The 14,923-nt window shown below is 40.6% G+C and overlaps 1 protein-coding gene across 4 annotated transcripts in view; it reads right to left on the bottom strand.

Annotated features, from left to right (window-relative positions):
- Positions 1–14,923, bottom strand: part of GNS (glucosamine (N-acetyl)-6-sulfatase) — a 30,323-nt gene that overhangs the window by 14,295 nt on the left and 1,105 nt on the right. For 3 of the 4 annotated variants that reach the window (XR_006274802.1, XM_038374469.2, XM_043493953.1), the window contains exons 2-7: positions 13,581–13,640; positions 12,683–12,889; positions 12,103–12,168; positions 11,543–11,641; positions 5,641–5,808; positions 369–451 (exon numbers count right to left, since the gene is read on the bottom strand). Coding sequence is in view for 3 of the 4 variants with exons in the window: in XM_038374469.2 (XP_038230397.1) it covers positions 369–451; positions 5,641–5,808; positions 11,543–11,641; positions 12,103–12,168; positions 12,683–12,889; positions 13,581–13,640 (683 nt within the window). In the remaining variant the exon portion in view is untranslated. Of the gene's footprint in view, positions 1–368; positions 452–5,640; positions 5,809–11,542; positions 11,642–12,102; positions 12,169–12,682; positions 12,890–13,580; positions 13,641–14,188; positions 14,418–14,923 lie in introns of those variants that run through there. The other variant, XM_043493945.1, reaches the window with a different exon arrangement.

The following is a 14,923-nucleotide window of genomic DNA, read 5'->3' as shown; positions in this document are numbered from 1 at the left end:
AAACAGATCAGATCATATTAGTCTACTCATTTTGAGAATGTGAATGCATTTTACTGTCTCATGCACTAAAGTTCAAACAAACAGTAAAGAGCTAGAATTCCTAGATCTCTATATATTGAATGACAGTAGTAGTTAGATACAAGAGATTTGTATGTTTAGCAGACTACTTATGAGTCTGACCACCAAAAAAAGGATGGGGGCATGACTCTACAGGCAGCATCCAGAGAACTACTGCAGGTAATTTAACTCTTATGATTAGACCTGTTATACATTTTAAATTTGTTCATTTTTGTTTTCCTCAGAATAGCCTCTGGGGCTATTAGTCTTGCCAGGAAACCTATTAAATGGCCTCAAGTAGCAGTTCCTACCTTTTTCTAAAAGCATCATCTAGAAACTGTATTGAAGAATTAGTCATTGGAGTCTTTGCTTGCCTGATTAGCCAATGCTTGTCCTAAAAGAGAACACATTGAGATTAGTACAGAAACAAAATGAGCTTTTTTTTGTTAAGTGCTAAACCTTCACTGAATTGTTAATTGTAACAGTAATAGTTTGAGTGAAGTATTTGCATGACAATAAAGTATTTACATTAGAATAGCAGAGTAACCGGTCACTTTAATAATAGAACTATAGAACTGCAAGGGACCTCCAGAGGTCATCTAGACCAGTCCCCTGCACTCAAGACAGGACTACGTATTATCTAGACCAGGGATGGGCAAACTTTCTGGCCCGAGGGCCACATCTGGGTGGGGAAACTGCATGCAGGGCCATGAATGTAGGGCTAGGGCAGGGAGTTGGGGTACAGAGTGCAGGAGGGGGCTCAAGGCAGAGGGTTGGGGTGTAGGAGGGGCGCATGGTGTGGCAAGGGGCTCAGGGCAGGGGGATGGGGTGCGGGATCTGGCCCGGCACCACTAACCTTGAATGGCTCCGGGGTGGCAGTGGCACACAGAGAGGCTAAGACAGGCTCCTGCCTGCCCTGGTCCCGTACCACGCCGAGAAGTGGCTGGCACCATGTCCCTGCAGTCCCTGGGGAAAGGTGGGGGCAGAGGGCTCTGTGCGCTGCCATTGCCCGCGGGTACCTCCCCCGAAGCTCCCATTGGCCATGGTTCCCTGTTCCCAGCTAATGGGAGCTGCGGGGGGCAATGGCTGCAGGTGAAGGCAGCATGCAGAGCCCTCTGTCCCTTGCTCCCCCAGGGGCCACAGGGACATGGTGCCAGCTGCTTCCAGGAGTGGTGCAGGGCCAGGGCAGGCAGGGATCCTGCCTTAGCCCCGCAGCGCCATGGGGGTTGCAATCCTGTGGGCCGGATCCAGTCCGCGGGCCATAATTTGCCCACCCCGATCTAGACCATCTCTGACAGGTGTTTGTCCAACCTGCTCTTAAAAATCCCCAATGATGAAGATTCCACAGCCTCCCTAGGCAATTTATTCCAGTGCTTAACCACTCTGACTGGTAGGAAGTTTTTCCTAATGTCCAACCTAAACTGTCCTTGCTACAAATTAAGCGCATTGCTTCTTTGTCCTAACCTCAGAGGTTAAGAGCAACAATTTTTCATCCTCTTCCATAACAACCTTTTATGTACTTTAAAACTTATGTCCCCTCTCAGTCTTCTCTACTCCAGACTAAACAAACCCAATTTTTTCAATCTTCCCTCATAGGTCACATTTTCTAGACCTTTATTCATTTTTGTTGCTCTTCTCTGGACTTTCTCCAATTTATCCACATCTTTCCTGAAATGTGGCATGCAGAACTGGAAACAAAGGTGAAAACCAAAACAAAAAGTAGTCATTAAGCACCTCTGCCATTTCTACATTTTCTGTTGTCTCTCCCCCGCCCCTCATTGAGTTCAAGTACAGGTGGGAGTTAGACTCAATTTTCCTCTTAGATCATGTATCTTGAGAATTATGACAGCAGGACTGTGTAAGTTTCTGCTCAGTTTGAGAGGGACCCCATAGGGTATGTTCACATGGCATCTGGAAGTGAGCCTCCCAGCTTGAGCCCACTGCCCTCTGGTAGCAGGGCTTGCAGTAGCATGCGAAGAATAGCTGTGCAGACATTGTGGCTTAGGATGGAGCTTGGGCTCTCAAGCCAAAACCCTCCCCAGGCTCACTATCAGATGCAGTGTAGACATACCCACAGGGAACTGGAAGTGCTTGGGAATCACTTTAGTGGCTTAAGAAAGAGGACTGTGAAAGGAACTCTGCCTGGAGAGAGCTGGGAAGGATAGCAGTTGCTGGGGAAGATTCTCTAGACTGAGACTGGTGATGATTCTCTACCTGACAAGGAACCAGGAAGGAGTCCTGCAGGGGTGTATCAGAGAACTGCTAGAAGAGGCCTAAGAGATTAACATCATAAGAAACAGCATTAGGACAGTGGAGCAGAGTATTTTTGGTCTTAGAACAGATTACTGCTAAGGCCTTTTGACACTACCTAGAGACCCCGTGCACTGAAGAAAAAAAAAAAAAGACTACCGAGCCCCTGCAACAGGAGCAGCAGTCAGACCCTGGTACAAGGAGAGGTGAGCACAGGCACTTAGCGCAGGAAACTATCAGGGCCCTGCCAGAGAGTAAAAGGATTTTATAGCTTTTCATTTGGACTTTTAACCCTAGAAGGAGGCCTCCTGCTTTGACCAAAAGGTCAAATCATCCTCCCAGCCTGACCATTTTCAGAGGAGAGAAACTGAGGCAGCAATCATGCACCTAACTAGGACAGGCAAGCCACACATTCAAGCAGCCAGAAACTCCAGTCAGAACTGTGCTAGTTGCCACACACACAAATTTAGCCCCGAAAAGCTTGCTCTCTGAAACAAATACTAATGAAAAGTGAAAGAAAGGGACAAAAATCAAGTGTATACAAGTTATGTAAATTTTCACTTTCAGTTTTAAGGTGTAAAGCAACCAAGATCAACAGAGTTGATTACTTGTTATCCCAAACACCAGCCTGGATTTGGCTTGAGTGGGATCTTCTCAGTGGTAGAACTTCACCGTTGCAATTTCTTCCCCTAGACTCAGTCTGTTAGAACTGAGGCTGAGACTATTAGAACTCCTAAATCCTTCCTATGAGTCATGTAATTATGAACATTTAGATTCCCCATTTCTCTGTTTTTGCACAGGCTGGGGAGGGTTTGGTGTTGGAGCGTGGGGGCAGAGCTAATGAATCCAATTTGTAACAGAATTCAATTACATGCAGCACCCATGTGCCTTTTGGGAAACTGTTCTGTTTCTGTTATTTAATTAAACACCTAAATGCTTGAGGTTTGCTTAAGCATGAAAGCTGATTTAGGATAATTAAGACCAAATATCCAGCCTGCAATTACAGACTTGACCAAGAGAACTAAAGATTTATTGAGGAGCTGAAAGTCTTCCTCTTCTCCTGCAGTACTCTGCTCTTCCTAGTCTTACCCTTCCAACCTATTTATGAATTTAGGCCTCATTACAAGATTACTGAATTTAACTGATCTTAGATTAACCAACAGTGAAGGTGAGGGAGTGGGGGCGGGTCCACAAGGTCTCATTACAACATCCTGTTGCAAATTAAAGGAATAATCTTGTCTATTACAGTTGTGTCAATAAACATTTGACTGTTGAGAACCATATGCAGCTGTTTCATTTCAGTCTCTAGCTGGGACTAGGGATATGTCTACACTACAGCCTATGTTGGCAAAACTTATGTCACTCAGGGGTGTGAGTATTCCACCCCCTGAGCAACAGAAGTTACACTGACATAAGCGCTCATGTGCACAGCACTAGGTCAGCGGGAGAACTTCTCCCGCTAGCATAGCTTATGCCACTCACAGAAGTGGGGTTTTTATGCCGACAGGAGAGCTCTCTCCCGTCGGCATAGTGTCTTCTGCATGTTGCTGCGGCTCAGCTGTACCGATATAGCTGTGCCACCACAGCACTATACGTATAGAAAAGGCCTAACATTTCCTCCCTCCTCTGTTGCAGAATCCTCAATATCTATAGACTGAATAAGTGCTGTAGGCATCAAGTATTAAGCAAATCCCTGTGGTTGTCCTTGTGCATTGGACTGCTATGCAGTCAAGTGCAGAGGTTTTTGCCTTTGTTCCACATTAAAGGGCAACTCCCACACTGTTAGCCAATCAGCATTGTATTTTTTAGCTGGTTGCTGACTAAATAACCACTTCTAGCTTGCTATTTTTAAAGCACCCAACCACTGCAGTACCTAAACCCCAGATACAACTAAGGATTCTTTTATGGAAAAAAAGGTGGTTCTGCTTCATACTGCCTGGTTTAGTAGCTTATGCTAAATAACAATGGCTATCTTCCCTGTTTCTAGTCACACCCCCATCATTATCAAAGGACTTGCAAAAAAAAAACTGGGTTGTACATCATGCTCTGAACACTAAGCTTGGAGTCATTCTAACCCCTTCTAGTAAACAGTGAGGAAGTTTGAGATTCCATATAGCCCACAAAGGGTCTTCAAGGTTTGGACCAGGATTTTGAACCAAATCACAGTTGAATGTATATCTTGGCCCAAAAAAGCCTCAAGAACACAACAACATGTCCTACTAGCCAGAGGTAGAACAAACTGCAAACGTCTAGTATGGAGCGGACCATGTGAATTACTGTGGCTCGCTTTTCAGATAAGAATGGCTACAATCTTTTAGCTAAAGTGAAAGTATCCTGTCCCACTCATTATCCATGTGTTTTATAAAACAGATACTAATTCAGTGAGTCTGACCCAAGACTGCAAACTACCTTGATAACTGAAAGGCAAATAGTCAAGATCACGTCATTGCTCAGTTACTTCCTTCGAGTGCTTTTCCCTTACCACTGGTTTAAATTTGACTCTACCAAGACAACTGCTTCTCACTTACATTAACTTCATATGCTTACACTTGGATGGTGCCACCATGTCTACTGAAGAGACGATAAAATGATGTCAACAGCATTTGGTGGCAGTGGGACCTATGATTCTGACTTAACCAAGAGGTCTTCTAATTAGTTTGGTAAAATTGATGACTGGTAATGTTTTCCATTAAAAAAGGAGTGATTTGAGTCTCTTTCGTAGAGACAGTAATGCTCATCAACACAAATCTCCATTGGGCACTTGACAGAGCAACTTAAAGCATTTCCCTCTTCATTCTGTGTGAAACCTATTTAAGATAGCACTCTAGCTGAACAACTTGGCAAGTTATGGAAGCACATCATTAGAGCTTATGCACATGAGTGCAAGTCATTCTGGAAGAATAAAGTTCTTAATGGTTTGGAAGCTGAAGGTAAAACTTCAATAAACTTAGTAACAATCATAATTTCTATTCTACTGAAGAAACATTAAGTTCTTGAATCTTAAAATATAAGTGTGTAGCGACAGGTGTTTATTATTTAAGGTCAGGATAGCCAGTCTCCTATCACTAACAGGGTTAGAAAAATCAAGTTTTTTAAATGATTGTGATCTTAATATCAGATTTCCACATTGGATGTTTCACAGAAGAGTTGAAAGATTAGATCACAATCCTTTAAAAATTTGATGCTGGAATCAGATGAGCAGCAGAACAACATTAACCCATTCTTCATATCATTTAAACTTCATAGTGTTACACATGTAAGTCAGACCCCACTGTCTAATTATTTCCACCAATTAATGTAGTAATCTGTTTGGATTCTTGCAAATCCTCTTACCTTTCCATGAATGTTAAAATTGCCGTTTCTTGGTGCACTGACATTCTGGAAGCTCTTTTTATATTGAGGGGCAGGTATCCAGGGAGAGTGTGGTGCTGGAGTGGAGATCATCATGAAGAAGGGTTCAAAGTTAGATTTATATTCCAAGAAATCCAAGGACATGTTAGCCTGCACACACAAAATTAGTTGTTTAAAAACTCTCCAACACTAGTGATAACAAACCCTAATGTTAAGCTGTGAACTGTCCAAAATAGTTAAGACTAGAAGTGTATGAATACAAAACACACTTGTAAACTATTTTACAATCTCGTTGATTGAGCTTTTACAACTGTTTGAAGAAGAACTTGTGGTAAATCAATCCCAAATGTTCCGAGTTATTTATAAATCCTATTTCAACACAAGATGTCTTTTGTCCCTCACACCTCTAATTGCCACTATGCCTCAGACCTTCACATCATTCAGAGCTGGAAAGCTTGATGTAAAGAATGACTCGGATCTCTCATCTCACTCAGTCCTTATGTTGACAGAGCTCCCTTTCAAATCCTGTCTTCACAGACAGTTTTAGTCATACTGTCAAGTACAATTCCATTTCATGCCCTTCCTAAATCTTTCTACGTTTCAGGGGACATAGGATCCAGACCCTAAATGTTAGATGGGAATTTGGCAATTTGTTCTCCTTAGAAGGCAGTCGCTCTGCTGGTCAATGTTTCATTCCCTGCTCTACTGCTGCCAACTTATTTGTTACATCCATCCTCCAACCTTGGGCTAGCTAGTTTGATGATGATCCACTTTTTTTTTTTTTGGGTAAGAGGTGATTAGGGAAGAGGCACCAACATGGTATAGCTTTAAGCTTCATTCACTTGTGCTGCTCCATGTGATCTCTCTCACCAAGCCACTCATTTTCAAGTCTTATCTTGAATACTTATTGTTCACCTTAGCCTACACATGACAGCAAGTCTCACTTGCTATTCCTTTCAGCCCATTACTGTAGCCTTCCCTTTGCCAATCATTAGAACTAATCTTCGTACATACACAGTTGCCACTTGTATCTCAGTTCTTCCCTTTTCTAGTCTCATTTTTTCCTTTTCTGCCTGATTAGTCATCCAGCTCTCTATTCTGCCTCTGAAGCAATGGACTCTAAGAACTCTACATAAATAGATTGTTTATTTCCCATTTGTGAGACGCTATTAAAATCAATTATGGATTTTGTAGCTCACTGGTAATAAATCTATATCCCCACAAATAGAGCCTTACTGACCTCTAAGTAAGTTAGAATAAGATTAATGGCCTACAGGACCAATGAGAGACCAACTCCCATCAAAGAGGGAAATACTGCAGCTATTGACAGAAGACTGGTGTTTGGTAGTCTAGTGCTATACGTGATCACATTAAATTGTCATCTTCCACACAGTTCAGGACATGTCAATACATCCTCTGAAGTATGTGTAATCGAGTGCTGTCTTTTGTCAGTCCAGAGTCCCCACTGTTTAATGACCAAAAGCAACAAGCCAGCAGGCAACAACACAAACCTTTTTCAGAATCACTAATATAGACGAGGTTAATTTGAAATATTTAACATTAAATCACATAGCGTCACTACCTGTGTGAGAGAACCCTCCTCGACTGCTATACATTCTCAGGGACAGTTCTCTGTCGATATCTTTGTAAAATACTCTGTACACTTTTAGTCTCTTTGGTATTTCTAAATTGCCTATCACCTTGGTGAATGCAGTACAGGTAGGAACTGAAGCATCAGTCAAATGAAAAAGTCCCATTCAGTTACATCACATGAAGGCAGACAACTAAGCATTTTATAACCGTATCGACAGAGAACTGTCCTGAGAATGTATAGCGGGGCAGGAGGGTTCTCTTCGCATAGATAGTTAGTGATGCTATGATTTAATAGGCATCACAGAAACTTCGTGGAATGATGACAATTCATCAATGGGACACAGGAATACCACGGTATGAAATATATAGGAATGAAAGTAGGTTATGCTGGTGGGGGAGTGGCACTACATGTGAAAGAAAGCACAGAGTCAAATATAATAAAAAACTTAAATGAATCAAACTGTATCTCAGAATCTCCATGGATACAAATTCCATGCTTGAATAATAAGAGTATAGTAGGAGGAATATACTACTGTCCAGAATGGTGATTGAGCATTTCACAATGACAGAGACACTGGAGAGGCTATAAACATAGAAAACTCAATAATAATGGATGATTTCAACTGTATCCAGTCAATATGGGCATGTCACTCCCCAGGATGAGATGCAGGGAAAGTTTCTAGACACCATTAATGACTGCTTCTTGGAGCAGCTAGTCCTGGAACCCACAAGGGGAGAGGCAATTCTTGATTTAGCCCTAAGTGGAACACAGGGTCTGGTCAAAGAGATGAAAATAACAGAACTGCTCAGTAATAGGTGTCCATAATATAATTAAATTTAATATCCAGGTGGCAGTGGGGGGGGGGGAGGAGGGAAAGAGGAGAAATAGCAAAGAAGCCCACCATAGTAGCATTTAACTTCAGAAAGGGGAACTACAAAATGAGGAAGCTAGGTAAATGGAAATTAAAACAAACAGTGACAAGAGTAGAATGTCTGCATGGAAAGTTTTTAAAAATATCATAACAGAGGCTCAAATTAAATGTATACCCCAAATTTAAAAAAAAAAAAAAATAGTACAAGAACCAAAATGTCACCATGGCTAAACAGAATAAAAAGTAGCTAGATGCAAAAAGGCATCCTTTAAAAAACTGGAAGTCAAATCCCAATGATGAAAATAGAAAGGAGCATAAACTCTGGCAAGTCATGTATAATCTGGTATGCCAAAAAACGTGAGGAGAAAACTATCAAAAAAGACAAACTAACAGCAAAATGTTTTTTCTAAGTATAGCAGAACCTCAAAGACACGAATATCAGAGTTACAGACTGACTGGTCCACCAGATACCATGTGAAACCAGAAGTAACCGGTCAGGCGTCAGCAGAGATGAATAAAAAAGAGCAAGTACTGTACTGTGCCTGTACTGCATCTTAATGGTAGGCACATCTGGGCAGCTGCCCCCACCCCCACTTCCACCCCCCAGACAGCCATTTACAGCAAGATGCTGGAGCTGCCAGGGCAAGGGAGCTGGAGACAGCAGAGCAGGAGCAATGCTCAGGTATGTGCAGCTTTCACCCTCCCCCCACCCCCCCATCGGGGGACATGGTTTTTACCTCCCCCTCCCCGGCCAGGAGGGGGATGCATTGTTTTTACTCCCACTCTCACAGCTGGGAGGGTGGCACACTATTAGCTTGCTCTCACACACACACACACACACACACACACACACACACACACACACACACACACACACACACACACACCTCTCCACCCCTCCCCAGAGGGGGACAATCTTGCAAACTCATGCGGGGGCTGACTAGGTTGCTCAGCTGCTGCTGAATCCTCTCTTGGAGTGTCAACTGCTGGATCTGGAGCCTGAACTGCGCTTTGTTCAGAGCTACAAACATTTCAGAGTTACGGACAACCTCCATTCCTGATGCGTCTGTAATTCTGAGGTTCTACTGTACATCAAAAGCAGGAAGCCTGCCAAACAGTCAGTGGGGCCACTGGATGATCAAAGTGCTAAAGGAGCACTCAAAGAAGACAAGGCTATTACAGAAAAGCTAAATGAATTATTTGCATCTGTCTTCACTGTAGAGGATATAAGGGAGATTCCCACAATTGAGTCATTCTTTTTAGGTGACAAATCTGAGGAAATGTCCCAGATGGCTTTGGATCAAATTGATACATTAAACCATAATAAGTCACCAGGACCAGATGGTATTCTGAAGGAACTCAAATATGGAATTGCAGAACTACTAATTGTGGTACGTAACTTTTTTTTATCATTTAAATCAACCTCTGTACTAAATGACTAGAGGATAGCCAATGGGATGCCAATTTTTAAAAAAGGCTCCAGAGGCAATCATGGCAATTTCAGGCTGGAAAGCTTAATTTCAGTACCAAGCAAATGGTTGAAACCATGAAAAGGAACAGAATTATCAGACACATATGAACACAATTTGTTGGGGGAAGAGTCAACACAGCTTTTGTAAAGGGAAATCATGCCTTACCAATCTCTTAGAATTCTTTGAGGGGGTCAACAAGCATGTGGACACGGGTAAATCAGTGAAATAGCCTTTCAGAAAGCCTTTGACTAGGTCTCTCACCAAAGGCTCTTAAGCAAACCAAGCAGTCATGGGATAAGAGAAGGTCCTCTGAAGGATCAGTAACTGGTTAAAAGAAAGGAAATAGGGTAGGATTAAGTAGTCAGTTTTCAGAATGGAGAGAAGTAAATAGTCTCTCTTACAGATCTGTACTGGGACCAGTGCTATTCAACATATTCATAAATGATCTGGAAAAAGGGGTAAACAGTGAGGTATCAAAGATTGCAGATGACACAAAATTACTCAAGATAGTAAAGTCCAGATCGGATTGCAAAGTTACAAAGCGATTTCACAAAACTGGCAACAAAATTGGAGATAGAATTCAGTGTTAATAAACGAGAAGTAACACATTGGAAAACATAATCCCAGCTACACATACAAAACAATGCAGTCTAAATTAGATGTTACCACTCAAGAAAGATCTTGGAGTCATTTTCAGAGAACTAACCACAATATCTGCTCAGTGCAGCAGCAGCAGTCCAAAAGCTAACAATGTTGGGATCCATTAGGAAAGGGTTAGATAATTAGATAGTAAATATCATAAATGCCCCTATATACATTCATGGTACACCCACACTTTGAATACTCTGTGAGGTTCTGCTCACCCCATCTCAAAAAAAGATATCTAAGAAACGGAGAAGGTACAGAGAAGGGCAGCAAAAATGATTGAAGGTATTGGACAGCTTCCCTATGAGGAGAGATTAAAAAGTCTCGGACTGTTATACTTGGAAAATAAATCACTAAAGGGGGATATGATAGAGGTATCAAATGGTATGGAGAAAATGAATAAGGAAGTATTGTTTACCCCTTCATACAACACAAGAACCAGAGGTCACCCATCAAATTAATAGGCAGAAGGTTTAAAACAAAAAAGAAAGTACTTCTTCACACAATGCACAGTCAACCTGTGGAACTTGTTGTCAGGGGATGTTGTGAAGGCCAAAAGTATAATGGGCAAAAAAAAGCATTAGATAAGTTCATGGAGAACAGGTTCATCAATGGCTATTAGCCAAGATGGTCAGGGATGCAACTCCATGCTCTGGGTGCCCCAAAACCTCTGACTGCCAGATGCTGGGACTATAAGACAGGAGATTGATCGTTGCTTCAAAGGGAATGAACAGAACAGGGTATCTGGAATTGGCCACTGTCTGAAGACAGGATGCTGAGCCAGATGGACCATTGATTTCACCCAGGATGGCCATTCTTAAGTTCCTATGTTAATAAATGTCTCTTGAAATCACGTATCTAGATATACTGTAACATCTAAAAACAAATGAGTGCTAGGTTAAAACTCAGTTACAACAACAGTTTGCTGAAGTGAAGCACATCCTCTTAGGTCTTAAGCCAAATTGCCATTTCACAAGTTCGTAGCCTGAAGTACTTGTTCTAAATGGAAGTCTGTGACCTACCAATCAGCAACATTTTGGTCAAGCACCCTGAACTACCACTGAAGTCAGTGTTCACCTCCAAATCTAGCCCTTGGCTAACAGCTATCTAACAATTTCATTTTCTCATATTTGCATATACAAGTTTGCCCTCTTTAAAGAGAGCTGGAATCTTGCTTCACTGGTTATGTGTGAAGTAATGACAACACCAACATTAGGCAATATCCATTCAGTAACAGAGCCCAGCATAAAGTCTTGTTTCGTCACAAACAGAACAGTAATGCAGCTGTTGTGATGTTCTTACCAGTACATCTGTCAGGTAATCTGCACTGTAGTTCTCACCATGCCTTCGTGCTTTTCCATTTATTGAAAGAGTATAATTATAGTACTTTGAATTTTTTTCCTATGAGAGAAGAAAAAGACATCACTTGTATAAAAAAAAGACAAAAATCTACTATTTCATTGACCACTTTAAATAAACTAAGTTGTCAGAAAGTATTTGTCAAGCATGATTTTATCAAACAATTTGTCCTATTTAAGTATTTGTAATATGTGCTCTGTAAAAGGCCTACAAGCTTTGCCTTTTGTAAAACCGAAGTGATTCTACACTATAATAACTGCAAGTTTTTCTTTGTTGAAATCAGGTTTTCAGATACTTCTCTTCATTCGAAATAACTCCTCATTAACATCAACAACCTCCATACAAAGCTGAGAAAATGCAACACAATACGAAGGGAGGGAATTTCCTCTTTTTGTTAACAAGCATGCAAAAAGCAGACCAGTTCTTATATTCGCCACAATTAAGCTAGATTTACTTTTGTAAAATACCTACAACTAGGTATTTTAATAGGAGCTGTCACATACCAAAGCATACCAAAAACTCCATCCAGGAGGAACGTGGCCTATTCCCCCTGCATCTTCTGCTCCATACTGAAAAAAAAGAAAAAAAAAAAAAAAAAGTGACCCAGCACAGTCTCAGATGTTTTGGGGGGGTTGTTTTTTTCCCCCACACCAGCCAGAAATGCAAAGGCCCAGTTCTAATCAGATGAACACACACTGACCATGAGGTGCATATGGTGGGGGAAAACCTAGCATGTGCACTAACCACAAAAGTCCAGCTGTCCCACATCCCTTCCCCAAATATAATCCTCAAATTCTAGTACTCCTGAAGTAAAGGATTAACCTACTGACTCTCTCAAGACAACCTGTTAAATGGATGCTGATACTTTGACCAAACTAAGTTGAGAAAAGTTACACTGCATGTCTTATTTCCTCTATTCCTTTAACAATTCTGAGAATGACCTTTTCATCTAAACAGTAGGATTTTAAATATTATGGGGGTTTATTTTATCTACAAAAATAAGGATTAAGACTTTATTTCACAAAGTTACTTTCAGTACAGGCAATTCACCTGTGTCACAGCAAATATGAGTAAGATATATACCTCATTCAAATACTTCCCAGCAAAGAATGTTTGATAGCCACACATAGACTTGAGGAGAGCTGGGAAGGTATATGGTTCCTGTATCTTCTGCCATGATTTGCTGCTGCAATTTCCCTCCAGAGTGTTATTGACAACATGATGATTATGTGGGTACTTTCCTGTTAAGATGCTAGCTCTACTGGGACAGCACAATGCACTGGGGACATACTAGAACATAGAATGAAAAAATACAAATTGTAAATTCAATCGGGGGGGGGGGGAAGAAGAGAGGAAAATCTAGTTTTTAGCCAATAGCAAGAGACATTAAAAATATGCTGATGAGTCACTCACATCACAGATCAGATTACTCCCATTTATTTAGGCATGTAGAAAACTACAACCCAAATATTTTTTTTATCAATTAGAGGTTGCATATGGGATTGGTTTTATATTTTCTTTAGAGTTTGCAATTTAGAAAATGCATGTTATACACACAAGCAGGAAGCACCAGTTATTTGAGAATGAACAGTTATTTAAATACTACTTATTGTAACAATTCCAGTAAACAAGAATGGGGAACCATTAGTCAATTTTCAAACCTGTACAAAGCCAAATCTTTGAAAGATTTCCTTATTAATTTCTAGCCAAAACTTTCATTTCCTAAAAATATTCATCAAATTAAGTGTTCTGAAATGTTCCGTCCCAGGCACAAAGTGATCTTGGGTCCAAGTCACAATTTACCACAGGAATTAATCTGCCCCCTTGTATTTGCCATATTTAAAAAATTGAAACTAAACCTACTTCAGAGCCAAGTCACAGATTAAGTTTGTTATACCATTACAACCATAGATATTTAAATTAAAATAGCTGAAATAAATACATGCCACTGAAGGTTACAGAAGTCAATGTCACCACTTACTGCATTTGAGAAGCTTATCCCCATCTCTGCAATAAGGGCACTCGTCTTCTTTAGTGGTATCTGTAACAGAGCTAGTAATTAGTACAATCAGCTAAAAATATCTGGATACTGAGATGTTAGTGTGCTATCTAAAGTGGCAACCTTAAGTTGATTTCATGGGAGGTATTTATAGAGTACCAATCACCACAGCATTTAGGCATAGGCTAGACCAAACCAATGCCTCCATTTCTTTGCAGTGAAACTTCAAACGCTACATCTAAAATGCAAGGTTAAATTGATTATCAAAATTCTTAGTTTATTTTTTTGCAAATTTTGACAGAATTCACCTTTTACATTACATTCTACCTAACGTTTCTTCATTCAAATGGATCAATTAGATATCATTTTCTAGCCAGAAAATGATGTTTGTTTGTTTTTTAAATGCTCCTTTTCATCCTGGAGCCAGACTGCTACAATCTCATAGTGTGAATTGATTCCTCATATATAGTTAGTGAAACGATCTTTCAGAATGGTCATTAAAATTAAGTAGCCCAGCCATAAGATTTACTTTTCCACCCTCGCTGGAATGAAATCCCTAATATTTTACTCAATCAAAAACAAGTACTCACCCTGGGAAAGTAGAATTTAAAGACTACAATAAAATGAGCCTTTTGGGATCTTTGAAAGAAAGGTGCTCTAAGTAAATAACATTCATTGTTTAATTTATGGAATTTGCCAAGTCACAGGACCTATTTCTGTTTTAATGTCGATTCCTTCAGTGGACATCCTGAAGCACTCAACATCCCAAGTGAAGAACTATATACAGATAAGTTAATTAAGTGATCCTGGCATGATAAACACTATGCACATAGCAAACCATGCATGTGTTGATGCTGGTCAGTTTAAGACAGTCAACTGCAAATCGTAAAACATTTTGGATTGATGAAGACCTGTTACTTCAGGTTGTGAGGAAAAGTGAACACATATACGAGAGAAAGTTAAAACTAATGAATCCATGCGCGTCTCATGCCACGGCTAGGCTTACAGAACACTGTCAGTCTTGGTGGACTATGGAGAGGGAAATGATTTTCTTCATTGCCCAACTAGTATGAAGAGCAAAAAACAGGAAGGATAAAATATGAGAAGACAGGGATTTTTTAAGAGTGTTTAATCTAAAGCACTGTGAGCAAGAATTTGGTCATTCTCTCTCTCTTTAATATAGATAACTAAGTGGGAAGTTCTGAATGCACTAGTTCTCTTGCCAAAAGGCATATTATGTATTCTTTTTACCTCATGTTCTTGGGAACAGTGCAGGATTTACTCCCCAAAATGCAGTATGTTGCCTTTCTGATAATAGTGTCTCA

This window comes from Dermochelys coriacea, chromosome 1, assembly GCF_009764565.3.
Source record: "Dermochelys coriacea isolate rDerCor1 chromosome 1, rDerCor1.pri.v4, whole genome shotgun sequence".
In the NCBI taxonomy this organism is placed as follows: domain Eukaryota; kingdom Metazoa; phylum Chordata; order Testudines; family Dermochelyidae; genus Dermochelys; species Dermochelys coriacea.
The sequence above is the reverse complement of the archived record's forward strand: the minus strand, read 5'-3'. Positions and strand labels throughout refer to the sequence as shown.